The sequence below is a fragment of the Lissotriton vulgaris genome, chromosome 3_1 (genome assembly GCF_964263255.1).
Source record: "Lissotriton vulgaris chromosome 3_1, aLisVul1.2, whole genome shotgun sequence".
NCBI classification, from domain to species: domain Eukaryota; kingdom Metazoa; phylum Chordata; class Amphibia; order Caudata; family Salamandridae; genus Lissotriton; species Lissotriton vulgaris.
Genome location: NC_141689.1, coordinates 2,010,016,956 through 2,010,043,518, shown reverse-complemented (window position 1 = coordinate 2,010,043,518; position 26,563 = coordinate 2,010,016,956). Strand labels below are relative to the sequence as shown.

General features: G+C 44.0%; 2 protein-coding genes across 3 annotated transcripts in view; one reads left to right on the top strand and one right to left on the bottom strand.

Annotated features, from left to right (window-relative positions):
• The window catches only part of TRAPPC11 (trafficking protein particle complex subunit 11), a 461,933-nt gene extending 447,554 nt beyond the window's left edge, over window positions 1-14,379 (bottom strand). Inside the window, exon 1 of one of the 2 annotated variants that reach the window (XM_086962470.1) lies at window positions 14,217-14,379. The gene's annotated coding sequence lies outside the window, so the exon portion shown is untranslated. Of the gene's footprint in view, window positions 1-14,192 lie in introns of both variants that reach the window. The other variant, XM_086962471.1, reaches the window with a different exon arrangement.
• Window positions 14,380-14,817: 438 nt separating this feature from the next.
• Window positions 14,818-26,563, top strand: part of RWDD4 (RWD domain containing 4) — a 140,502-nt gene continuing 128,756 nt past the window's right edge. The window contains exon 1 of the mRNA XM_086962469.1: window positions 14,818-14,960. Within this exon, the coding sequence (XP_086818595.1) occupies window positions 14,937-14,960 (24 nt within the window). The 5' untranslated portion in view covers window positions 14,818-14,936. The remainder of the gene's footprint in view (window positions 14,961-26,563) is intronic.

Sequence of the window (26,563 nt, the reverse complement as noted above, 5' to 3'; positions counted from 1 at the left end):
ATCTGACTATGGAAACTAGGGAAAAGTTAATCAGGTAAAGGTGGATGTTGCCTCTGGCATTCATCATCTAAATGCCCCAACAGATTGCAAACCCTCAGAGAACAGAGCCATAAAGCCATGGTAAAAGAAGCATGCGCTCTTTAGGTGTCTGGCCAACCAGAACTTTCAGGAGTAGGTGAGTAGGACGGCATTAGAGGAGAGTAGGACGGCATTAGAGGAGTCTACATTATCTAAAGGTCTGAGAGAAAAGAGGACTCTTGAAGGCTATTCTGAACTCGCCAAAGTCATTGTCAAGTCTCAGATGCAGTAGGGGCAGCTCCACAAGGAGCAGCCCTGAAAATGAAACATTTGACAACCAAGCCCCTTACGTATTTACAGATAATCAAGAGACTTTTTTTGCAGATCTACGGCTTCTGGTTTGTAAGTTATGGATGAACAGCTTTGTGAAGTAGTTCATTAAATGACCATAAAGCATCACATTCACTAGGTAGTTTTTTTAAGTCACACACTCTTTTGCAAGGAGCCAGTGACAGAATTTAAAAGTCAGAATGATGAGATCCTGTTGTATCTAAACCAACGACAGACAGACTGCATCATTTTGAATTCATACAGACTAGGTAAAGGGAATAGGATAGAAAGGATGATAGGATAAGGAACAGGATTTCGTGGTTATTGTCGTTGAGGCAGAACTAGTTGTTCTGCATCTAGAAGGGAACCTGTGAAAGACCGCAAGAACATTTGTGTAGGTTGCCAAGATCATCTTCAAGCTTCATTTGAAACTATATATCATTCGCATATGTGGCAACCTACATGGAGAAGTCTAAAAACGCTAGCAAAAGCAGCCAGATACATGTTAAACAGTAACAGCCGTCTCAACAGCCTCGTTGTTGACTGTTCTGGAGATGGTTGAGCAATCATCAAGTGAAACATGATGGGAATAGGTTTTCAAGACTAATGCAAACCACCTCAGTGCAGCTCCTCTGAAATAAGCTGAAGTAGGCAATATTTTCATTAACACACAACAGGATCAACATTTAGGGTTGGCACTGGTTGTGGATTTGATTGATTTGGTCCCTGGTGTTAAGAACAGCGGTCTCTGTGCACAGGCTTACCCAGAACCTATATGGCAGTCACTTAGGAAACCAATTGTCTCCAGGTGGGAAGACAACTGATGGGAGGCGATTGATTCTAGTGCCTTTGCATCATAAGCTAGGCCAGAGATGATCTGCAGATTGGAGAAGGGCTGTGTTTGTTTATAATAGGGATAATGTTTGAGTACCTGGGAGAAGACACCACTGGAGAGGAAATGATTGACTAGGCTGGGGGTGGTCCGTGATAGAGCTGTGATGCCCAGTTTGATTACTCTGGTACTGCACATGTCCCAAAGAGAAAATTATTTCTTTAAAGAGGCTAGGATATTGCTACTGACAGTTGGAGAGAATGCTGGCAGCTTGCAGTGTGGGATTTCAAATACACGTACAGGTGAATAAAGGCTGAAGTTCGTATCCCCTGCAGGGACAGATATTGAAAATAAAGATCAGTCCTCGCAAAACGTTGTAACCAGCCATACGCTGCTAGGGGCTGTGTCTAGAGTGGGTCTGAAACAGATTTTCATTTTTGAGTCATGCAGCCCATCAAGCACTGAAGCAGTCCTATAAAGTCCTGCCCACTGAGAAGCAGAATAGCCAGACCAGCCCGGAGATGCTGCAGTGGCAGAGTGATGTAAGCCCATAAGGAGTCATATTTCCTGATCAAAAATGACAAGAAGTTCACGAAAGATCAACTCAGGGGACTGGCATTCTGAATGACGATCTTAGCGACACCATAGCCATATAGATGCAGTGTGTGAGAAAGTGTATTATTAGTTGGGGTGGTTGATATTTCACCACAAGTAATAATGCCACTAATCCTGCAAATAGAGTATAATTTATTGAACAGAGTGACAGCCACACAAACCAAATTCAATAAGGGGAACCAGAGAGACGAAGTTTTAAAGTTAAAATTAAAAGTAGCACCAAACAGTGTTACGCGTCAACTGCAGACGTCATCTGGATGAGCTTGATTGGGATTAAGGGCTAAATAAAGTCCAACCGCGATCAAGCGCAATTCGGATAAAGTAATCAGATTTTTCCCAGTCTGAAGTTTTTCCTTCAGACATAGGGGCAGATGTATCAAGAGTCCGATTTGCGAATTCTAAATAGCGATTTTTTGCGAATCGTTATTTAGAATTCGCAAAATGGAATGTATGTACAAAATCGCTATTTTTTAGCGATTCCTTAATATTCTTTATTTGCGAATTCGCATTTTGCGAATTCGTAAATAAAGAATAATTTCCAATGCATTCCTATGGGCCAGGAGGCCCATAGGAATGATAGTGCAATAATTCTCAAATTGCGAATTTGAGAATTATTTCAAGGGTGCAGGGGTGTCTCAAAGACACCCTGCTGCTCCCCTGAAATTTACATGTGTGTGCATGTGGCACACATACATGCCCTATGGGCATGTATATGTGTCACATGCCACCCTCACAAATGCAAAATAGGGCATTTTTTAAAGAAATCGCAAATTACCACCAACTACAAGTTGGTGGTAATTTGCGATTTCTTAACACAAATTCGCAATTTCAAAAAGATACATACATATCATTTAAGGAATCGCAAAAATTGCGATTCCTTAAATGTTATGGCAAAATAAGGAATCGCAATTTTTTGCGATTCTTTAAATTGCGATTTTTTGATACATAGTAAATCATGCTAAAAGGCCGTTTGCGAGTCGCAAAAGCCTTGATACATCTGGCCCTTAGTCTCTTTTTGACTGTAATTAATCATCAGGCAGAAGGCATTGGCCGTGAAGGGCTTAATGAGGCCGGATAACAGTCAGCCTTCCAGTGTAGATTTCTACGTGTGAACTTAGTCACATTTTTGGAGCTCGGATTCCTCCAGCTGGGCAAGGCTGCAAGCGGAGCTCTTGAGAAATTTAGTCACCCACTCGCTATGGCGACTGTGGCCTGGTCTTCATTCAGAAAATTAATGAGCAATAAAGATGCCTTTAAATGTTGCTGTCATCTTGTTAGATTTGCTATGCATTCAAACATAGAGGTCAAATGCCAGCCTATGTCTTCTTACAAAACTCTGAGTATTTGGTCCAGGAGATTGGTGTTTACTTTTCTTTCTCTGACTACAAAGTTAAAGGATTATTTAAAGTGAACTGTTTGACAATCGGGCCGAGAACGCAACATTTAAATAGCATGTAGAGGAATAGTATAAAGATTTCGAAATATATATTATTTCAGTAGTAAGGCAAGCACTTCTTTGTGTATATCTGAAGAGAGATGGAAATAAACCTTTTATGGGATCAAAACAACATCAAACTACTTTACTTGGTGATGTGCAAATTATAAATATTTACTGAAACCATATTTCTACACATTATAGTGTGTATGCTGTATGGTTTTATCAGTAAAACTGCATGTCAGTGGGAAAGCTTGTGGCCATTTCAATGGAAAAGGCTTTACCACATCGCACTTTAGTATTATATTTATTAGAAGTGACAGTTTTTAAATACGGACTGGGAAAAATTCCTACCCCCGACCTGAAAATGCTATTAGTGAACTTAACCGCATCGCTGCGGCGGCTTTTCACGCTGTGTGCGACGTTTTTGAAAATCCCGCGTTACATGACGAGCTCAGCTCGTCATCAGCATACGAGCGCAGTAGCTGATGACGAGCTGAGCTCGTCATCAGCAGTGAAGAGGTTAAAGGCAAGTCGGGGTTCATGTGTACTCTATACGTGAGCTAGGTTTTTGGCTCACTGGTTAGAGGCGGCAGACCCGTAAGCAGAGGACGGCCCGGGACCAGGGTTCGATTCCCGACACGGCAGGGTCGTGGACCAGGGTCAGCGGGCTCGATAATTCTCGCTTCGGTGCCTACTCCAGTCAGGGACCACACTCAGCAACTCTGGGCATTAGCTTGCCTCATCTTCACAACGGCTCCCCCAGACCGCCGGGGATGCTTGGTCGCACCTTAGAGATACCCATTAAGGACCATCTCTCAGGGTGAGCCAGGACGGGTTCCCCAGCGGTCGAAGCACGGAGATACTCCTCCGTGAGTCGATTCTAGCGCTATATAAACCCACAATTAAATTAAATTATACATCAGGCCTCAAGAAATCTACTTGCCCAATTGCTATGGTGGGTCATATTTTATCAGTGAGGGCTATTTTTAGTACCTACTGATTCAAACTGACAAAGAACAGGTGTTCTGTTCTTTCAGAAGGTGAATGAGCAATAAAGAAGACTTTAAATCATGTTTTTATCTTGTAACATTTGCTGTATGGCCAAAAACAGAGGTCAAGTGTCGGCTTATGTCTTCCTACAAATTGCTGCTGTTTTTAGATTGGGGTTTACTTTTCTCTCTCTGACAGCAAAGTTAGAGGATTTTGTACAGTGAACGGCCTGACAATTTTGCTGGCACACAACATTTAACTAACTTGTAAATTAACTGTACAACTATTTAAAAATATATTTCAGTAGATTTGAAAGGACTTTATTTATTCTGAAGTGAGATGGAAATAAAGATTGTCATAGGTTCAAAACATCGAAGGCATTTGCGTCACACCTCATTTGAATGGCTATTCAGCTCCTATGTGACAGTTGAAGCTCCTGTAAATGGGATTCTAGAAGATTTAGGAATGGAAGAGGTAACTCAGCCCAGAAAATCCCCATGCACACTGCAGTTCCTGCCAATTTTCAATAGCGAGGAAAAAGTCCCCAACCTACATCACTACCCGGGTGAGCATGGCTCTACTGAATTGTAGGTCGCTGCCCAGGCACGCCCTAGAAATCAATCTCCTAATCCAGTATTTCAAATTGGACGTACTGTTCCTATCGGAGACCTGGCTAACGCCAAATTCCGATCCGGACCTAGCCAGAGCCCATCCCCCAGGATACCTGATCCAGGTCCAGAATAGGCCCATTGGCAAAGGGGGTGGAATTGCCATCATATATAAAGACCAGTTTTCCTGCAGGCTGGTGGACAGCGACATCACAGACTGTGAAAATGTTTATTTCACCATTCAGTTCTCACCTACTAAAACGATGTCAGGTCTTCTTGTATATCGCCCTACGGGTGCCCTAGGGCACTTTGGCAGCTCTCTTCTGGAGACAGTTGTCTCCCTAGCCACGACCTCGACCAACTTTACACTTCTGGGAGACTTGAACCTCCATTTCAATGACCCGCTAGATAAAGTGGCAGGTGAATTACTACTTGACTTAAAGTCTTACGATCTCCTGCTCAAAAGCCCTTATGCCACCCACTCTAAAGGGCACCTCCTCGATCCTATTTTCTCTAATATCCCAACTTTGGAACCTAGAGATCCACTACCTATCCCGTGGTCCGAACACTTCCTAATTCCGTTTAACTGGGAAACCATCCTAGACACTCCCCAAGCCCCGGTAACACAATGCCAAGAAAGATCATGGTCTAAACTTCCACTCGAGAACTGGACAACTATACTAGAGCAATCTGCTCCTACACATGATCCATACCCGCTGATAGCAGACAAGAACTTTACTCTCTGGATTGAGCACTCCTTGGACTGTGCCCTCCCGAGGAAAAGAGTAGAGAAAAAAAGCAGACCCTTCAAATCCCCCTGATACACGCCAGAACTCAGGGATCAAAGGAAAGCTTGTAAAAAACTAGAACGGGTATGGAGGAGGGACTGGGCCAATAACTCGAAAGCTGCTTACAAGTCAGCTATCAGAGCCTACAAAACCTCACTAAAAGCTGCCCAGGCCGTTTTCTATGAGGAGAAAATTTGTGTCTCCTCAAACTACTCCAGAGAGACCTTTCTGATCGTAAAGGAACTCCTGAAAGTTCCAGAACCTAGCGGGACGCCCATGTTGGAAAGTGTAACATGGAATAGTCTGATGTGTGTCTAGATACGTGAAAAATGTGCAGCAAAAACGGGTGCAGAAAGAGTGGATTAGTAGAAGATTTTGCGAAAATGACAAATTAATTAAGTTAAGTTCTGGTTATGGTGTAGATGGAAGACTGCTGGTAAAAGTGGGGAAATTTTTTTTTTACTGTTGCATGAAAAAGGCAAGAGAGAAAAAAAGGAGTGAAGAGGAGTAAAACAGGAGAGAATTGGAGAATTTAGAAAAAAATTGCGAAATGAAATATGGTGTTTAGTCAAAGCAGAGCATATATTCATATTTACAAGAAACCACTATATTCCATCCTGTCATTTAGACCCTTTGGATGACAAGCATCCTTAGAGGTCTCAGAATTACATTAAAACCCACTCTTTCAGGAACAACCCCAAATTCACTGAACTTTGGTACACGATTCTCAACAAATGTTCGCTCGACCTTATATTACTTATAGTGGAAGAACAAAGTCATCGAAGACCTAGAAAAGGAAATAAAACAACTGAATCAAAATTTGGACAGCAATTTAACAAAGGATGAGCTAGATAAAGCTTTAAACGACATCAACATACAATTGGACAAATACACTAAAGAGATCAACGACAGAAAAATAAGGAAATACAAGCGTGACACCATGGACTACAAGCTAGGTGAGGTTTACAATTGGGCAGAGGTTTATGCCCAACGTAGACAGCAAAGACCTTACAATAATCCTTCTTCTGACGAAGGCAGCACAACCTCAAATGGATCACAACAAAGAGGTGGAACCAGAACCCACAGACAACAGAGAAGCACTGAATCTTCAAGCACAACATACGCCACCAAACAAGGACACAATACCACAACAGGAGGTCCTTTTTTACAGAAAGACCCACACATAATTGTCGAACCAGGAGGGGCAGAAGCCGCCAGAGATACAAACCTCTCGATAGCTCATTCGACAAGGAGCAAAACAACTTAGTCATTAACATCTCCAGCAGCTCACTATCCAATTTGCAAATGGCTACCTTACAAAGAGGGACATCGTTCTTACCAACTTACAACTCAAATGAGGTCAGCCTGTATATATTTATGAGGAATCTGAGGCTGAGACACTATTTTACCAGCATAGTTCCTCAAATTCAGACTACCACCAGTGACACCTGTATGGGCTTGAGAAGCAAAAGTACATTTACAGCACCCATCAGCCACAAGATTCCAGATTTGTATGAAACCATCATGATGAACCAAATTAAAAATCTATACAAAGGACCCAATTCCAAAAAGAGTAACTTTGGGATTAAACAACAACAAGCCATCAATCAAATCATTAACAACGCTGGTAATAATGGACTCTGAATTCTACCTGAACAGTGTCAATGAACACGTTCACGATCTAGAATTGTACATGAAGCTACCACAAGATCCCACTGCGGAATTCGCCAAGATATTGAGGACCATTTTTGACAACGCACTCGCAAAGCGAACCATCACTGAAAAAGATCAAAAATATTTAATGCAGGAAAATCCCAAGAGTCCAGGTCTAAACATGCACCCAAAGATCCACAAAAATCTCAATAAACCACCATTCCGTCCTATTGTTTCCACAAGAGGATCCATACACGAGCCAACAGGGAAATACATAGACAAACAGCTTCAACCATTGGTAAAATACATGTCCACGTATTTACGTGATACTACAGACTTTTTAAATAAACTCGAAGAAGTCACTTTCGATCAGGACGCTACGATTACCTTATGCACTATTGATGTAAGTGCTTTATACACCTCAATTCCTCACAGAGGTCTCGAAGCCATAGAATCATTCTTGATTGACCATCCCATGAATGAGGATTTAAAGGTTTTTCTACTGGAACTATTACAATATACACTCTACCGGTACCTTCGATGGGGAATTGTGCAGCCCCCAGCTATGCGAACTTGTTTATGCACCGTCTAGAAAGTTGATAACATTCTCACTAACCCAAGATGGCATGACAAGATTCTAAAATTCTGGCGCTACATTGACGATATTTTCCTTATCTGGCCAGGTCCACCAACAGAAATCTGTGAATTTATGTGTTTCATCAACAATCTGGATGATCACATCCAATTCACCTACTCAACCAGCACTGACAGTTTACCATTCCTGGATGTATTAGTAATTTATCGAAACAACAAGATCGTAACCGATATGTATACCAAACCCACAGACAGGAACATATTCCCTACACTTTGACAGCTGCCATCCCACATCATTGAAGAAACATTTACCTTATTCTCAGTTACTCAGGGCAAGAAGAATTTCTTTGGAAGAGAGCATATACCGAATAAACAAACAGAAACGGATTACAAAATTCAAAGAGAGAAGATATCCTGACACCATTCTGAACTTAGCCTCAGAGAGAGCAGGCGCCAAAGACAGCAGCAATCTTCCAGCTCTCAGCCAGAGAGATAAATGTACAAACAGACCAGTATTCGTGTCAAAATTCTCAATGAAGAGTCAACAAATCAAGAAAATAATTTTAAAGAATTGGGAAATGGTACAACATGAACCAGTTCTCAAAGGCATTTTTGATTACACACCTCTCTTTGCTTACCAACGATCGAAGAACTAAAAGGACTTACTGGAAACAAAGCCACGTGAAACAGCAATTAGGTTTACAGGAACAAAACCTTGTTTGAACTGCAGCCACTGCAACAACGTTATCCAAGGTAGCACGTTGAACCATCCTACTTCTGGCCAACCAATTAAACTTTTCACTAATGCAACATGTGATACCAAGAACCTGATCTATCTACTGAAGTGTCCATGCGGACTCCCTTATGTAGGGAAGTCTGAAAGGAAAATCAAAGTTCGTCTAACAGAACACAAAAGCACCATCAGAAATAGAGTTATGAAGTCGCCATTTGCTGCACATTATGTAACCCAGAGACACAACATCAGCCAAATAAGATTTATGGTTTTGGAGGTTGTCCCTGTCAAGCAGGGGAGAGACAACAGGAAGAGACTGCTACAATGAGAAATGATATGGATGAAAAAATAGGATGCTTGTCATCCTAAGGGTCTAAATGACAGGATGGAATATAGTTATTTCTTGTAAAAGCACCATGGCAGTATCATGTGTGCTAGATGTTCCAGACAAAGAAGAGCATTCTTCAAAATCAAAATTATCAAGAACAGCAATTGTAAATCCTTTCTTGGGAAAGTGACTTGGATGTGGTGTGCTGTCAGATTCACAAGATTTTAGTTCCTGCTCCGTACTATATAATTATAACTTGTTGATACACCAATCCTATTCGTTGAAGTGATTAGCTCTATACTTTTGCACTTGTCATAGATTGCATAGGCAGTCATCCTATGTAGCGTAGTTTTTTTTTTGCCGAGATGCAATTAATAAAACATGATATGGAAAAGACAGTACATTTGCACAGCATAAGCCTGTCGATTCATAGGATTGTCTTCCACTTCTTCGCTTATAACTTCAAAGCCATTATCAATGTTGTCGGCTTCTTTTCCGAACTCAAGAACTTCAGTTTGGAACGGTTTTGCTGTACTGATATTATACAATGAGGTATAAAATGTTAAGACAACATCAGGCATTCTTGCTCACTCCCATGATTTGCGGAGCTCGGGGGCATCACAGAATTTGTCATGAAGTTCAAAATTCGAAATCTTTCAGAACATTTCCTAAAATGGTTCCTGCTGATTTTACTGCATCCTGAGATCTTACTTTGGCAGCAAGAACTTCAGGAGTCAGATCAGCTGAGAACACCATAGTTGGCTCATTCTTTTTGTTAGACTGACAAAAATGAATTCTGTCATTGTACATTCTCACCAGAAAAATCTTAATTTCATTATTATGGATATACATTTTCCTCAATGTTGACCACTATTTCTCTGATATCACTGAGTGTGAACCTGTAGCCAGCACTCAAGAGTGGCTTTAAAACTTCAAAGGCTTTTATAAAGATTGCAAACATAACTGAAGGATGGTGATAACGTTGCTGCTGGGAGCTCACTGTACATTCATATTTTCGAATGTATGCATGCATGCAGTTTGGGTGGACATACAAATCCACTGCAAATACATTCACCTCGCGGTTTAGATCAGCTAATCGGCTGAAAACGTAATCTTAGAAGAAAACTACCAGCAGATAAAAACATGTTCGCCCTTTGAGACTCACATGATCTGTACTTTGTTGTTTCAGCAATCCCTTTGGCCCTTATTTTGGCTTAACCACAGATAACACATTGAAGATCCTCTTCTTTCTGATCAGTTTGTGTAGGTGGATGAGGGGTAGCCATTGGTCTTCTAAGTGGATGAGAATTGGGTTTGGTGCCGCTGCTTTCTCAGAAGACTGATTCTTGTTGTGATTCACTGGTTTCTGCTATTTTTTTTAGCTATATTTTTCCAAGCTTATTTGCCATTGTGTAGAACTTGCAGCACTTGTTGTTAGAATGATAAAATCTTTGATCCTCTTCACCTATCAGTTTCAATCTTTTGTGAATTTTGTCTTTCCATATTTCTGCACCATCTCGTACTCTATTTTGTCCAGCAATAGTTGATGTTAGCTTTCTTTTGGATTAGTTTGGCATAAGACAGATTTTTCTCTGTTGAAGGAGTCCTCAGATTTTGTAATTAGCAACACTCTTTAAGGAGGTAAAGATCCTCTGCTACCACATGCTACACTCATGTTTACGAATTTGAATCAACGGAAAACCTGAAAAAAAAACAATATTAAAATAAATTACCAATATGGTGGCTAAAACATGTTATTATAGAGCCAGCATTTTGGAAAGTTTGGAAGGATTGCTCTAAGGAGCTATTTTCTGTCGGTATAAAACTACATGACCCCCAAAACCTATGATTTGACACCAAAGTGAAGTATATTGGTCTCATGGTTTCTGAAATATTACGTCATCACTGCAACATATTTGCCATTTTTAAAAATGTTGTCCAGAAAAACTCAGCCCAGTTTATCGATATCTACCCACGCTAAATGACTTCTCTAATGATACAAAAACTCAAATCAAAAATGAAAATCTCTGGACAACAACTTTCTTTCCGAGGTATATTAAGGAGACAGGACTATAAATCAAATATGCCAATCATGACTAAACCAATCACCAGTCCTAAAACCAGCAAAAACAAAATGCAGCACACAGTCAAAAACAGGAGGCCAGAAGCAAAAAGACTGGTGAAATAACGCCAAGAAATACCATGTCTAACAGACAGGGTTCAATCTGATACCCATTGCAAAAAAAGGGCCCACACACTGAACCAGTCAATTAAAGAATGATTTTCTGCTGAATGCAACAGCAAAACAAGATGCAACTTTTCTTTTAAATGATCTTAGAACTTGGGCAGAGGAACAAGAACTGATACGCTGGAATCAGACAAGGTTTAGAGACAATATGTCACTTAAGATAATCTCATGATTCCATTAATGTTATTTAGTAAAAATTTACCGTCAACTACAGTAGTTATCTATGCCTGTTTTATTGATTTCAAGGTCTCATTTGATAAACTAGACCTGGAACTATTTTAGATCAAACTAAAAAGGATGGTGAATTGACAATAAGCTATTAAAAACCAACCAGGTACTATAAACAAGTACTTGGGTCAGAGTTAAACTTGTAAATCACTCACTAAGGGTTCCCAACAACTAGAGGCCTTAAGCAGGGCTGTGTTTTATCCCCATTAATTGTTAGTCTTTGCGTTTCCCATATTACTGACAATTTGCACAATAAAAGTGCCTGTCTTCCAAACATCAGAGGAAGACAAATGCAGCTATTGATATATGAGGCCGATACCATGATCTTTGATCAAACGAGCATAGGGCTACAACACATACTGAAACATTTTGAAGCACACTGCAGACAAAAAAATATTTTAACAGTGAACTAATCAAAATCAAATGTCCTATATTTCAGTAACTGGAATATTAAAAAAAGAGTTGATTGTATGTAAACAACAAAATAATTAAGTGGTGGTATCTAATAAACATCTTGCCCTCTGGTGTAATAATAATGGATCCATCTCAAAACAAAAAGAGGAAAAGAAAAGTACAACATGTACCCTGACATAACTGGTAAACAACTTAACTCCACAACTGAAGCCTTTTCTGGACGCTATTAAAGCCAAATTCCTGTTGGCACTCGCAGAAGGCAGCAAGGTTTTTACAGTATCACTGATGATAAGGCTATTAGAAAAACAGCATTGCACTGTGTCCAGGCAGCTTTACACTCTTCCTTCTTCCCAAGCTCAAGCCCAAATTTGTCTGGAATTCAACCAGACACATCAGATTGCATACCAAGCGGGTCACATCCTACATTTTTGCCATAATTGACAGGTGGCCATGGAAAGCTCACTTAGGTCGAGAATATGGTCTTCAGTTAGGTCTTGCAACCAAATTAAATCAAACGTATCTTAATGCTATGACTAACACTCTCGATCTTTTGAAGATGACGTACTTGTAGGAGCCAACAGCAGTGAGAAGCCACTTTAATTCCATATTGGGGAAACAATAGTGTCTATGCTCCTTCACTCTAGACAACTCTACACGTTCTTGGACAAAGCACACTTACTTTATAAGTCCCGTATGGCGAAATAGAATCTTATCTGCTGGCAGCACACCTGTTCAGTATGAAACGTGATCTTACAAGACTCAGATGTTGCCAATTTGATGTGGGGAGATAAGCAAAGTGTAGTGCCTTGACAACTAGAAAGGATAGAACTATTTTGGCTGCAGATGGACTCAGTAGAACTGCGATGTTGGCGTTAAAACAGAATGCACTGAAGGCTGGTTTAAAATGTTGAATTCTCAGTTACACACAGAATAATAAAGACGTGTATTACTAAGCTCTGTGTATGGCATAGCCCTTTCAAGGTACCCAAGCTGCGGAGAAGGCTGTAGCAAGGATGGAAATGAACCCGCCACTCCACGAGCTGCAGTTTTAGCTACTATTGGAAGGAGCTGCTGCTTCTGTCATGGCATTTTCATAGAACAATCTGAATTTGTATTTCCATCCCTCAGACATCTAAATATTATATCATGTTCACTAGCACCGAAAAGAGATAAGCACTGGGCAAGCAGTTTTATCATCTTTTTTTACCGCAGTTTTGGCCAAATTATAATAAAAATAGGCCCTTAGCATGAATTCTCGTTTTATATTTTTCATTTTCTGATAAAATTGAACAGCCTGAAGATATTTTAACAACAGTATTTTAAAATGGCTATTTGCTAATATTACTCTAGAATTGCTTGATATTCATTCTATTTGTAACGGTTTTTGTTCATCATAAAATCAAAAATGTTGAACTGTTTGACATGGTAACGTGAAATGTGACTGATTCAAAGATTCAAAGAGTTTTATTACCATAATTAATTAAAATTGTTACAAAAATTCTCCTGATAAAATAACAGTGCAAAATGTATTAAAATACTAAAATTATTGTCTCTCAGCCCATCAACTGGGTGAACCTCCTGTGCAGTTAGTTCTAAGCGTTTTCTTGCTTCTGCCATGAATTTAACTCCGCGGCAAGCCAGAATTGTGGAGGAGCCTCCGAGCCAGCTTGTAACTGCCTGTCTGCAAGAACGGATGTTTAATGTGTTAAGAATGGGTTTCAAGAGAAGGCGTCTCTGAGTTATCAGGGCCGTTCATATGCAGAAAAGGTGGACGAAGGTTTCATTTTTGTACCCACAGAGGCGACATGCGACTGCTTCACTGGCCTAGCATGTGCACCAGCCAATCACAGGACGTCTATGGTTCAAATAGTAATCTTTCTCCAACTCTCAGCCTACCAACCTATCAAGGAAGACTCGGCTGGTGTTTTAGCTCTTACAATGCAAGCCAGACCCATGATCGGCTCTTCCCGTAAATGGATTGCTCAGCTCTAAAGATGTATTAAAGGTCGGCTCACCATTAACATAAGAACTACAACGACCAGTAGGCGGAAAGGTACTGAACATTCGTAATAATGTATTCCAGGGATGGAATGCTAATAGCTAATAACAGAACCCAACCTCACATCTATACAACAAAAATATAAATTGCTACACAGTACTGCATCGCAACTTAACTATATCCATTATGGGAGTTTGTGTGTTAGTTTCAGGATCACTCGAGAATATCAGGAAGGATCCTTATACATCTCGAAGTTGAGTGGCTGCTAGCACATAAACACCCAACAGGCATCACTAAGGGGTAAGGAGACAGAAAGGGCTAGGGTACACAACACAAACCGTTGTAGGGAGTAAGAATAACAGCACAGTAGTCGTACCACCTAAAACCGCTGTCTGAATACCTGTCATGGGCTGTTTTAATTTCTCCATCCAACACCAGGAAAAGAAACGTCGTCCTGTCTAGCTACGGATTCACAGCAGGGCCAATTTAGCTCCAGTAAATAAGAAAAGCAAGCCAGTCGGTATCTGACATTCAAGTATCCAATCAATGCGCTCGGGTGCGGGTTAGGACCGCCTTCTGCTCAGTTTAGTTACTGCTAAATGGGCGGGGTCTGGAAAGGGTATGAAGAAACGTGGGAATTGAAAGGATACCGTGAACCTGCCTACAAACAGAAGAAAACTAATGGGTGTTGAAGTGTAGGTCTAGTTTGATCGAAAATGTTCCTAATTTTTCTGCGCATATCCGTTTTTAAAAACTTAGAAATATTAATTTTGTAAATGATTCTTATCGATTTTAGTTATTCTGTAACTGTATCGCTATTTTAGCTTATGTCAAAGTCTTATTAAAGTTTTAAGAGATTGTAAATTTTGTGTAGGAATTGAAGTGCTATGAAAGATGGCACGGTGCGAGCTACTTTTGCATTATCTTTTTATTGTTAATCAAGGTATCTGTGAACAGCGAAATGAATATTCGCCAGTCCCATTTCTGTTTCTATTTTTTAGCGTGGTGACGTAAGTACAAGAATTCTGGATTCAGGGAAGTGTACGTTGCAGGCTGCTGCGCGTGCAGCTTGGAGAAAGGCAGCTGCTTCCTTCAGAGCAGAAGGTTGTAGGGCAGCATCATGACGGCTAACGAGGACCAGGAGGTGAGTGCGCGGAATTAGTAGTCTAGCCAGCCTCTCCGGTGGGTAAGAGTCTCCGTGCACAAAGCTGATGGGACGGGTTGTGGAATGCATGGGCTGACAGCCTGCCCTGTTTCCCAACATGCCTGTCCGTTTCAGTGCCTTGCGTGCTAGCCATCTCTTATTTGGTGACATTTAGCACATTCTCATCCCAGAAACGCAAACCATTATTATTTAAACTTTTTTTTTTCTCACTTTCTTAATCTTCATGCATCCCTGTTTCCGTTGCAAGTGAACTGAAAGAAGCATGATGATGATGTTGATGATGATTCGTTTTTGCCGTCCGATATCTCAGAAAACATGGACAATGTTTATTTTCCAGCACACGCACTATTTCGAATCCTAAAGCGAGTGCCAAGAAACCTGGTTTGTGAACGTACGTTCCAGCCTCAATGCCCCACTCTTCATAATATATTGAGGTTTATTTGTTCCAAAACATTGGTATATATGCAGCGAAGTCCTTTCTAAACTACTAGGACAAGTATGCAAATATAAAACCAACATTTACAATGCAATAGGTCTCGCATTATTAAAGTTTTGAGCTATTGGCATTGTAAATGACAATGCATTTTATTCATATGTTTTTAAAACCTGCAATCGGTGTATAAACACGCACTTTAAAAGTACAGTCCTTGCTTACAATGAACAAGGCTGGCAGTAAAAGAGACTGCCAGCCTTGCTTCTTCATAAGCATGGACTATTCGTACAAAGCGCTTGTGTACGCGCCGATGCAAATGAATAAAAGGCATTGTCATTTACAATGCCAAAAGATCAAACTTTAATAATGCGAGACCTATTTTATTGTAAATGCTTGTTTAAGATGCGCTGTGGCACTAACATGGTAAGTGTGCCCTATGTGTAATAGGGCCCTGTAGGCGACTCAGTTCAAAGTATACAGTATAGAAGAGTAACATGCAACACAAAAAGAAATACAGAAAGACAAGACCCTGGAAATAGCTTATTTAACCTTGCATTCCCTGAGTGTTAACAGTGTGAAATGTAACAAACTAAATCGCTGCCATGGATTTTCTTAATCATTTTTGCAATAACTGTTAGGAAATTGATCAGTGCTTTTGCTAGAAAGGTTAGGGGCATGAATATAGGGCCCGCTTGGAATCGTTTCACCGTCCCTTTTTTAATTACTACAGAGTTTGAGATCCAGAGGGACCCAGCCCACTTAAAGCCCGGCACTGGGACCCGCTTTCGGCTCAAGAAACATCTGCTATAACCAGAATGTGGTTGGTTCGCACCCAATTGCATCACTCACTCGTTGTCTCAGTAAAAGTTATAGCTGCCTTGTCGGAAGGTGCAGAGACTTCCCTATCCGTCGGGAGTGGCAGGCAGTCCTCCTTTTGAAATGATTGTAGAGATACAGAGATGCGCTAACACAACTACAGTAACCCTGAGGTGAGGTGCCAGTATCTCCCCTTAAGAAGCCGAGTTCAGCCTGGTAGATAAATCGTCTGCTTCCTTTAGTGCATAGGAGAAGCAGTGATTGGTGCTGTGTAGAGCAGCTCTGCTTCTGACTTTGAGCACTGCAGCAGAGCAACAACAGCTGGTTCTGCTGCTTTCTGCTGAAAAAGTGTCACATTCACCTCTTAGGAAACCAGCAAGTCCACGTGCTCCTAACCTACCTAAAATTCAGGCAGAACAGGCATATGGGAATTATAACAAACATTGGCAAAACCACAAGTTCTGGTTATAACGGGCTGCCGCATGTAAACACAGACAAATGAAGTTTGCATGTGTTGCATGCACAAATGCTGTTTAGGCAGTCAATGCTGGGAGGATGGGGGTCTCTGAGGTGAGCGAGAAATACTCATCAAGGTGGCGCCAAAGAAGACTGTTTCCATATTTTAAAGCATTATTAAAAATAGGTTTTGCCGAGAACTGTGCTATCAAGCCTAACAGAATAAGGCTAAAACCTTTGATTAGTTCATGCCTGTTGAAATTATCTATGACTCAAGTTCAAGTTTAGCATTTGTATAGCGCACTACTCACCCAGAGGGTCTCAAGGCGCTTGAGGGGGGGGGGGTACTTTACTTATCGTGTGAAGGAGAGGTGGTTCTGTGTAAGGCGGAGGTGGGTGGGGAGAGAATTCCAGGTTTTGGCCGCTAAGTAGGATCTCCCCCCCCCCATGATGGATCTATGGATGCGTGGAATTGCGGCGAGGGCTTGATTAGACGATCGTAGTTGACGGGGGGGGGGGGTGTAAAAGGACAGGCGCGTGTTGAGGCATTCGGGTCCTAGGTCGTAGAGGGCTTTGTGTGCGTGGGTGCGGAGACGGAATGTTATTCTCTTGTTGACGGGGAGCCAGTGGAGGTCTTTCAGGTGACCGGAAATGTGAGCTTGGCGGGGGATGTCTAGTATGAGTCTGGCTGAGGCGTTTTGGATGCGTTGAAGTTTTTTCTGTAGTTTGGCTGTGGTACCGGCGTAAAGGGTGTTTCCGTAGTCCAGTCGGCTTGTGACCAGTGCGTGGGTGACCGTCTTTCTTGTTTCGGTGGGGATCCAACGGAAGATTTTTTTGAGCATACGTAGGATGTTGAAGCATGATGATGAGACGGCGTTGACTTGTCGGGTCATCGAGAGGGAGGAGTCCAGGATGAAGCCTAGGTTACGTGCGTGGTCCGTGGGTATGGGTGCGTCTCCCAGGGCCGGTGGCCACCATGAGTCGTTCCAGGTGGAGGGGGATGATCGTAAGATGAGGACTTCCGTTTTGTCCGAGTTCAGTTTTAAATGGCTGTTCTTCATCCACTCGGCTACTTCTTTCATCCCTTCGTGTAGGTTGGTTTTGGCGGTGTTTGGGTCTTTGGTGAGGGAGAGGATCAGCTGGGTGTCGTCTGCGTAGGAGATGATGTTGAGGTTGTGATGGCGCGCAATGGCTGCGAGGGGACTCATGTATACGTTGAAGAGGGTGGGACTGAGTGATGATCCTTGTGGTACGCCGCAGATGACTTCGGTGGCCTCTGATCTAAAAGGGGGGAGGCGGACTCTCTAGGTTCTTCCGGCGAGGAACGAGATGATCCAGTCCAATGCTTTTCCTTGTATTCCGGCGTTGCTGAGGCGTTGTATAAGGGTGCTATGGCAGACTGTGTCGAAGGCTGCTGAGAGGTCAAATAGGATGAGGGCAGCTGTTTCTCAGTTGTCCAGTAGTGTTCGAATGTCGTCTGTAGCTGCGATGAGGGCGGTCTCGGTGCTGTGTTTGGCTCGTAAGCCGGACTGTGAAGGGTCGAGGGATTTGTTGGATTCGAGGAAGGCGGCGAGCTGACTGTTGACGGCTTTCTCAATGACTTTGGCAGGGAATGGGAGGAGCAAGATGGGGCGGTAGTTCTTAAGTTCAGTGGGGTCTGCTGTGGGTTTCTTCAGGAGGGCGCTGAGTTCGGCATGTTTCCAGCTTTCTGGTAAGGTAGCGGAGTTGAGGGAGCAGTTGATGACGTCTCGGAGATGGGGTGCGATAATGGAGTTTGCTTTGTTGAAAATGTGGTGGGGACGTGGGTCGGTTGGCGATCCTGAGTGGATGGAGTTCATCAGGCGGATGGTGTCTTCAGTGGTGATTGGGTTCCAGGGGCAAAGGTTGTTGGAGGGGGGTTTTGGTTCGGAGGTGGGTGGGGTGGACTGGTCTCCCGACTGGTTTTCAATGCTGTTATGTATGTCGGTGATATTGTTGTGGAAGAATGAGGCTAGGGAGTCGCAGAGGTCTTGGGAGGGAGTGATGTCGTTGGTGCCGGCGGTGGGGTTGGTAAATTCTTTGACGATGTTGAATAGTTCCTTGCTGTTGTGGGCATTGTTGTCTAGTCGATCCTTGAATGCTGATTTCTTGGTGGATCGGATCAGTTGGTGGTGTTTGCGGGTGGCGTTTTTGAAGGTAGCCAGGTTGTCAGTGGTTGGGTTTTTTCGCCAGGCTTTCTCGAGGGTGCGACAGATCTTCTTGGATTTCTTAAGGTCATCGTTGAACCAGAGGGCTTTTTTGCTACCTTGCTTGATTTGATGTTTTTTCAGGGGTGCTAATTCGTCAGCGCTGTGGGTGATCCATTGTGTGAGGTTGGTGGCTGCAAGGTTTGGGTCCGATGATATAGCAGGAGGGTTTTGGTGAAGCGATGTGAAGAGCTGGTCGGTGCTAATTTTGTTCCAATTTCTGCGGGGAATTGGTTGTGGGTGGTTGTGGGTCGTAGTCTTTTTGTAGTTTAAGTGAAACGCAGCTGTGGTCCGTCCACTGGAGAGCTGTGGTGTGATTGAAGGAGATGTGCTTCCTGGAGGTGAAGATTGGGTCGAGCGTCTGGCCGGCATAGTGGGTGGGGGTGTTTACAAGTAGTTTGAGTCCGAGATTGGCGAGGTTGTCCAGAAGGGTGGTGGTGTTGCTGTCGTTTTTCTTTTCCAGGTGGAAGTTGAGGTCTCCCAGTAGAATGTAGTCCTCGGCGGGGAGGGCGTGTGGGCTGATAAAGTCAGTGATGTCTTCGCTGAATTGTGTGCGGGGTCCTGGTGGTCTGTAGATGAGGGTGCCTCTGAGTGTGGTCTTGGGGGCGGTGTGGATCTGGAAGTGGAGGTGTTCGGTGGCTGCGAGGTTGTCGTCAGAACTGGTCGTGATGCGGATGGTGTTCTTATGACAATGGCGATGCCTCTTCCTGTTTGGTTGATGCGGTCCTTATGGATTATCTTGTAGCCGTCAGGGATGGCTATGGCAATGTCGGGCGTTGATGAGGCGTTCATCCAGGTTTCTGTAAGAAAGGCGACGTCCGGCGATGTGGTATCGAGTAGGTTCCAAAGATCAATGGCGTGTCTGTGGACCGAGCGGGTGTTGAGCAGGATGCCCTTCAGGTGGTTAGTGTCGGAGCTCTGTTTGGAGTATGTGGATTTGGTGTGGGTTTTGATGCAGTTGAATTTGCAGGAGTGGCAGGTGAAGGGTCCATGGGTGTGTCCTAGGGCGGCTTGGTAGCAGTTTGGCGGTCGGCCGGGGTTAAGGGCTGAGAGGGTTGCAGCGTCGTACGTTATGCGGGCGGAGTGGATTTTGCGGGGGCCAGGGGGTTTGGCGCTGGGCGCGGTCCAGGCGCGGACGGGCGTAGACGGGCTTACCTTTGGCGCGCCTATGGCGCGCTTGGGGCGCGCCCGCAACGCGTGAACACTGCGCGTCAGCTGTTCTGACATAAGTGGAGGGGGTGGGGCGAGGGAGGAGCAGCTGGGAGGCGGGAGCGGGGAGGAGAGACGGGCCAAGAGTCAACAACAAAATGGCAGCACAAACAAAAAGCGAAACAGGAGCACCACCGGAATAATGCTATGATCTGGGTAGTGGTAGCGGCACAATCCGGCACAAATAATTTTGCAGGCGATGCGAGCAGTGCAACAATGGCAATTAACACCAATGAGCAATAAGCACAATTAATAATTAGCAGCAAGCGCTACGATACCAGGCTACGATACCAGGCGCTACGATAATGTTACAGGCAATGCGAGCTCAATTAATAATTGGCAGCAAGCACTACGATACCAGGCAGTAAGGAGGAGTGTCTTGGTTATTTTTGCGGAGCACCTACTTTTGAAATAATATATGCCTAGTCGTATACGGGAAACTAGCTTAAAGTTATTTTATGCTGACCTATTTTGTTCATTCCTGCTGCTTATAGCCGCATGCATAGGAAAGTAATTTAAAATTCGCTAACAAATGCCTTGTTTTCCGTCTAGCTTCGGCCCAAGGTCGACACCAGCTGCTTTACAGATAGACACATTTATTTTGTTAGGCAGAGGATGATTAATTGATTTGCTGAGAGTCACGGGATGTGGAGCGTCCTTGCCGAGATCGGAACCCCCACTTTGAGTTATGTTGTGAATTCTGCTGTGCATGAGTCTATGAGGGTGCCTGAAGTCTGTGTTTAGTGTACGAGTGGCTCTGCTGCGTAGACTGCCTGCATGCACCCGAGGGGCTGAGATGATGCCATGTGGGGCTCCTCTGCTCATGCGGGTGCGTGTCGCAAGTGACTTGCGTGTAACTTAGTCATAAAGCAAGCAGGTACATGGATGTGCCTGTACCAGCAGACGTCTTGTTGCAGCACTGGGCAGCCGCACTGCGCATCGGAGCACGGACCACAGATGCAGGTACACTCGGGCGTCCAGCACACCGAGGCTGGCATGTTCAGACACACATACAGCGCTGCGAGTACCCACACAACGCTGTAACTAGATGTTATCACTCAATTAAAAGTGGCGTCTTTTTATCAGCTGCTGAATGATGAGAGGTTGACTCGACAGTGGATGCATTCAAATCTGTAACCTCGGATTACACACAGGTCCCTGCAACCGGTGCATTACCACCAGGTCTATCTTAGATGCGCATGCTGAATAGGAAGTGCGAGGTGTGCTGCACTGGGCCGCTTGCAGCACAGAGGATGGTGCCAGACTTGCCACGGTTTCAGAAGCGCTGTCGAGGGAGATTCATTGAGATTCATTGCCATTCCCCAGTTTCACCCACCCTCCCCAACTCCCCTCCAAACTTCACTGGTAGAAACATCCTGCCTTCTCCGGGGGCGAGCCTTGACCCGTTTCCACACCAACAGCCTGCAGCCTGTTCTCACCCAACGGGTTTTACCTCCAGAGAAATACGGAGCTGGCAAAGTCGCCCCGAAAAGGGCTGTAATTTGGCCCCGGGAGACTGGGGAGGGCGCTGTCCGAGCCGGCCTGCCTGTGTTTAACACATTCATTTCCCAGCAACAGGGAACGGATCGCGAAGAATGCGCAGGGACTCTATGGAAGAGGCCAGATCTCTACGGTGGCAGCCATGGGTGTGATGGGGGCGCAGCCCCAGGCTCGGGTTGCAAAGAGTCTGCAGGGCTGGTGTTGGCGTGTGCTTCTTGTCCTACGACAGCCCGGGAGGGACTTTGGTTTCAACGGATGGACAGGGTGATACATTTTATTTATTTTATAGAGCTGAGAATAAATCCGGCAGGGCTTCATAGCGCTGTACCGAAGAGGGGTGTGTAAACATCAAGCGGGAGGGAACAATGGGTTGAGTTCTGTGCATAGCAAAGCACGTGCCCTAGCCGCTGACGCTCTGCATATTCCTCTACAGCGCTGAAATATACGGATTTGTGGCAAAAACAAGCGCTCGGCTAATTGACTCTGAAAGGAGAAATTAAACGAGGTGGGGAAGAGAAGTCTCCATGCCGGGCAGTGGTCCCAGCGCCGCCCGGGCTTTGCCGTCCAACTACCGTCCTATGAAAACAGGGCTAAGGGGCTAAGGATAGGTCTTGAACAATGTCACGTGACAGAAAGGACGCCCAATGGGAGAGCAAGTGCGTTCTGTGACGTAAGGCGGACTTCCAGGAAATCCTTGTTGTGCTAGAGAGACGTTGAATGCGGCGTAGTGCGTCTTCTCTACATCCTGTAATTCTGGGCATGTCGTTTAATCACCCGTTGCCAAAAATGAATGTATCCGTGTGTAATGCTGCCACCACCGTGGGACGAGAGCAGCCTGAGACACCCGGTGACTTGGGGAGAGGGGGGCAGTGTGTGTGCGCGTGAGCTTGTGAGTGGTGGAGGGGGGGTGTGCGCGTGCGTGGCTGTGTGTGCGCGTGAGCCTGTCCTGTGAGTGGTGTGGGGGGGTGCGTGGCTGTGTGTGAGCGGGGGGAATGTGCGTGCGTGAGTGTGTGTTTGTGTGTGTGTGTGTGTGTGTGTGTGAGTGAGTGTATGTGTTCTCGGCTTCCTGGCAATCTGAGGCAGGGGATGTGCACGGCGCCGGCGTGGGCGTGCGCGTCCACGAGGTGCAATCAGAGCTCGTGCCCATCTCCTGTCTCAGATTCCCAGGAAACTGAATACAATAGTTGTCGAGCTAGACTGCGTGCTACGCATGCGCAACTCTAGCTCGACCTAAAAAGAACTACGTATGCCCAACTTGGGCCAACATCTGATACTTGAAAGCTTCCATAGTGAATAGCCCAAGTACATTTCACTGCAAAGCACTGTTGTTTGCTTAAAATGTTTAAATATAACACCTTATGTATGTGTGTATATATAAGAAATTAAGATATGCACACACACATTCAGATTTAAATATTTTTTATATATACATGCACACCTTTTAAGTGACCACTGCACTTTTAACTGTGGCACAGTGTGTGCCCCCCTGAAAAGTTACTTTTAGAGACCCTACTGGATTGGCCGTGGCTCATCTACCTTTACAGATGTTACCAGGGGTGAGTGTTCGCATTGGTTTGGCTGCTCTCTTGTGTATTGTAGGTGCTGCACAATGCCAGTGCTTAACTTTAAAAGAAATTGTTTTCTAGACGCTTAAGAGTCTGCATCAGTATCGGACATAATGCAGTCCTCCAGAATTCTACTCGTCCACTTGCTAAGGCTAGTCACATTTTATCAGGGCGTGCTGTTTTTAGGGCACGTTGGACCGTTGTAGCGTGAGTGCTGAGCTTGCAAAGAAAAAGTGTGCTGTTAATTGAGAATGTGAATGGTCAGTAAAGATTCCTTTTAAATTTTGTTTTTATCTTGTCAAGTTTGTTGGGCGTTCCAAGTCAGAGATCAAATGTCAGCTAAATTCTTCTTACAAATTGCTGCTTATTTTATCCCAGAGATTGGTGTTTACTTTTCTCTCTCTGACTGCAAAGTTAGAGAATTTTTTTTAAGTGAACTGCCTGGGCAGGGGACACTAGTGTGAAATGAAAGTCGGTTAGGTGTAAGTTTTTTTTTTTCTAACACACAATATTTAAATCGCATGTAAAGGAAATGTACAACTATTTCAAAATATTTTGGCAGTTCATAAAGAAAGCACTTTTTTGTATTTTATGTTATGGAAACAGATTTTAATAGGATCAAAACAAATTAGAACTGTTTAGTTGGTGATGTGTAAGTGATAAATATTTGCTGAAACCTGATTTCTACGCATTATCATTTGTATCCTATATAGTTTTATCAGTAAAAGTGCATTTAAGTGGGAAATGTTGTGGCCATTTCAGTAGAAAATATGCAGTATGTAAATGACAGTGAGCTACCACATCGTTCTTTAGTAGCATATTTATTCAAAGAGAGACTTTTCAAACATAAACTGAGAAACATTCATGCCTCCACCCTGATGAAAGTGATGTTGGTGAATTAAGAGTCTAGTTACGGGTCATGTGTAACATATATTCAATTCAGTTAATTTATATAGCGCGCTACATACCCAGAGGGTCTCAAGGCGCTTGGGGAGGGGAATTACTTGTCGAATAGCCAGGTTTTAAGTTGCTTTCTGAATGCTAGGTGGTTCTGGGTGAGGCGGAGGGGAGTGGGAAGTGAGTTCCAGGTTTTGGCTGCCAGGTAGAAGGATCTTCCTCCCATGGTGGTTTTGTTGATGCGAGGTACAGCAGCAAGGGCTTGGTGGGAAGAGCGTAGTTGGCGGGAGGGGGTGTAGAAGGAAAGTCGTGTGTTGAGGCATTCGGGTCCTAGTTCGTAAAGTGCTTTGTGTGCGTGGGTTAGGAGGCGGAATGTTATCCTCTTATTGACGGGGAGCCAGTGGAGGTTTTTCAGGTGACCAGAAATGTGGTCTTTACGCGGAATGTCTAGTATGAGCCTGGCTGATGCGTTCTGGATGCGTTGGAGTTTTTTTTTAAGGTTAGCGGTGGTACCGGCATAAAGGGTGTTTCCGTAGTCCAAGCGGCTAGTAATCAGTGCGTGGGTGACCGTTTTTCTAGTTTCGGTGGGGATCCAGCGAAATGTTTTCTTGAGCATGCGAAGGATGTTGAAGCAAGATGATGAAACGGTGTTGACCTGTTTGGTCATCGAGAGTGAGGAGTCCAGAATGACGCCCAGGTTCCGTGCGTGGTCTGTCGGGATGGGTGCTTTTCCAAGGAACTCTGGCCACCACGAGTCGTCCCAGGCGGAGGGGGAGGTACCTAGGATAAGGACTTCTGTTTTGTCGGATTACAGTTTCAGGCGGCTGTGCTTCATCCACTCGGCTACTTCTTTCATTCCTTTATGTAAGTTTGTTTTGGCGGTGTTAGGGTATTTGGTGAGTGAGAGGATCAGTTGGGTGTCGTCAGCGTAGGAGATGATGTTGATGTTGAGGTTGTGTTGGCGTGCGATGGTCGCGAGGGGGCTCATGTATACGTTGAAGAGGGTGGGGCTGAGTGAAGATCCTTGTGGCACGCCGCAGATGACTTCAGTGGCCTCTGACTTGAATGGTGGGAGGCGGACTCTCTGGGTTCTTCCGGCAAGGAACGAGGTGATCCATTCCAGTGCTTTTCCTTGAATTCCTATGTTTCTGAGGCGTTGTAACAGGGTGCTATGACAGACTGTGTCGAAGGCTGCGGAGAGGTCGAGGAGGATGAGGGCGACTGTGTCTCCATTATCCAGTAGAGTTCGAATGTCGTCTGTTGCTGCGATGAGTGCGGTCTCAGTGCTGTGTTTGGCTCGGAAGCCAGACTGTGAGGAGTCGAGGGATTTGTTGGTTTCGAGGAAGGTGGCGAGCTGGCTGTTGACAGCTTTCTCGATGACTTTGGCCGGGAATGGAAGGAGCGAGATGGGGCGATAGTTTTTGAGTTCGGTGGGGTCAGCTGTGGGTTTTTTCAGAAGGGCGCTGAGTTCGGCGTGTTTCCAGCTTTTCGGGAAGGTGGCGGAGTCAAGGGAGCAGTTGATGACATCTCGGAGGTGGGGTGCAATGATGGAGTCAGCTATGTTGACGATGTGGTGAGGGCATGGGTCTGTGGGGGATCCTGAGTGGATGGAGTTCATCAGGCGGATGGTGTCCTTAGTGGAGATTGGGTTCCAGTCATGCAGGATGCAGATCTGCTCAATATACATATTTAAAGGTGTTCTCAGAAGTGATAATGGAGAAAAATGCAGCTTGGTGCAATAAAATACTTTCCTAGGATCATAAAATCTGAGCCCAGTTTATAGGTCAAGAGCATTACAGTAAGGTCAAGTAGATTAATGAAGTCAATAGACCTGCAGGTCTAGTAATACTTTCATGATATTTTGAGGCCTGATAGTAAATGAGTGTTGTGGGCACTGTTCCCTCTAGAGTGCGCACCGGGATGGCTGTGCACACTGTCATTTATCACTGCGCAGGTGGGCATCTAGAGCGCACGTTACAAATGGTCCTTCTGAATATCAGCAGGACAGCTCTTAATGGACATATGAAAATCAACACCCGTCTGAAAAAGAACAAAGACATGGGAGCCAGCAGTAAACGGAACAGGGCAGGGGTGTAACTGGAGCCTTTTAGTTAAATGACAGCAGAATGTATCACATTTAATCTTTTGAGGCAGTTTACTGTGGGCAGTAACTGTTGTAGCATTGTTGTTACTAAATCGAATAAGGAGAGCACTTCAAATCTAAAGTATATATGCATTACAGAAAGTGACATTTCGTTTTCACTATATATATATATATATATATATATATATATATATATATATATATATATATATATATATATAATTTATTTATTTTTTAAACTTTATTTTTCAGTTTATACATAATAAACAATAACACACCACTGGCATCAAATCAGTGTATGTAAGCAGATCGACCTCAGCAGCATTTAGGACTACAGGCTTCATCGGGGGGGAACGGACTTGGTTCTGATGCAGGTG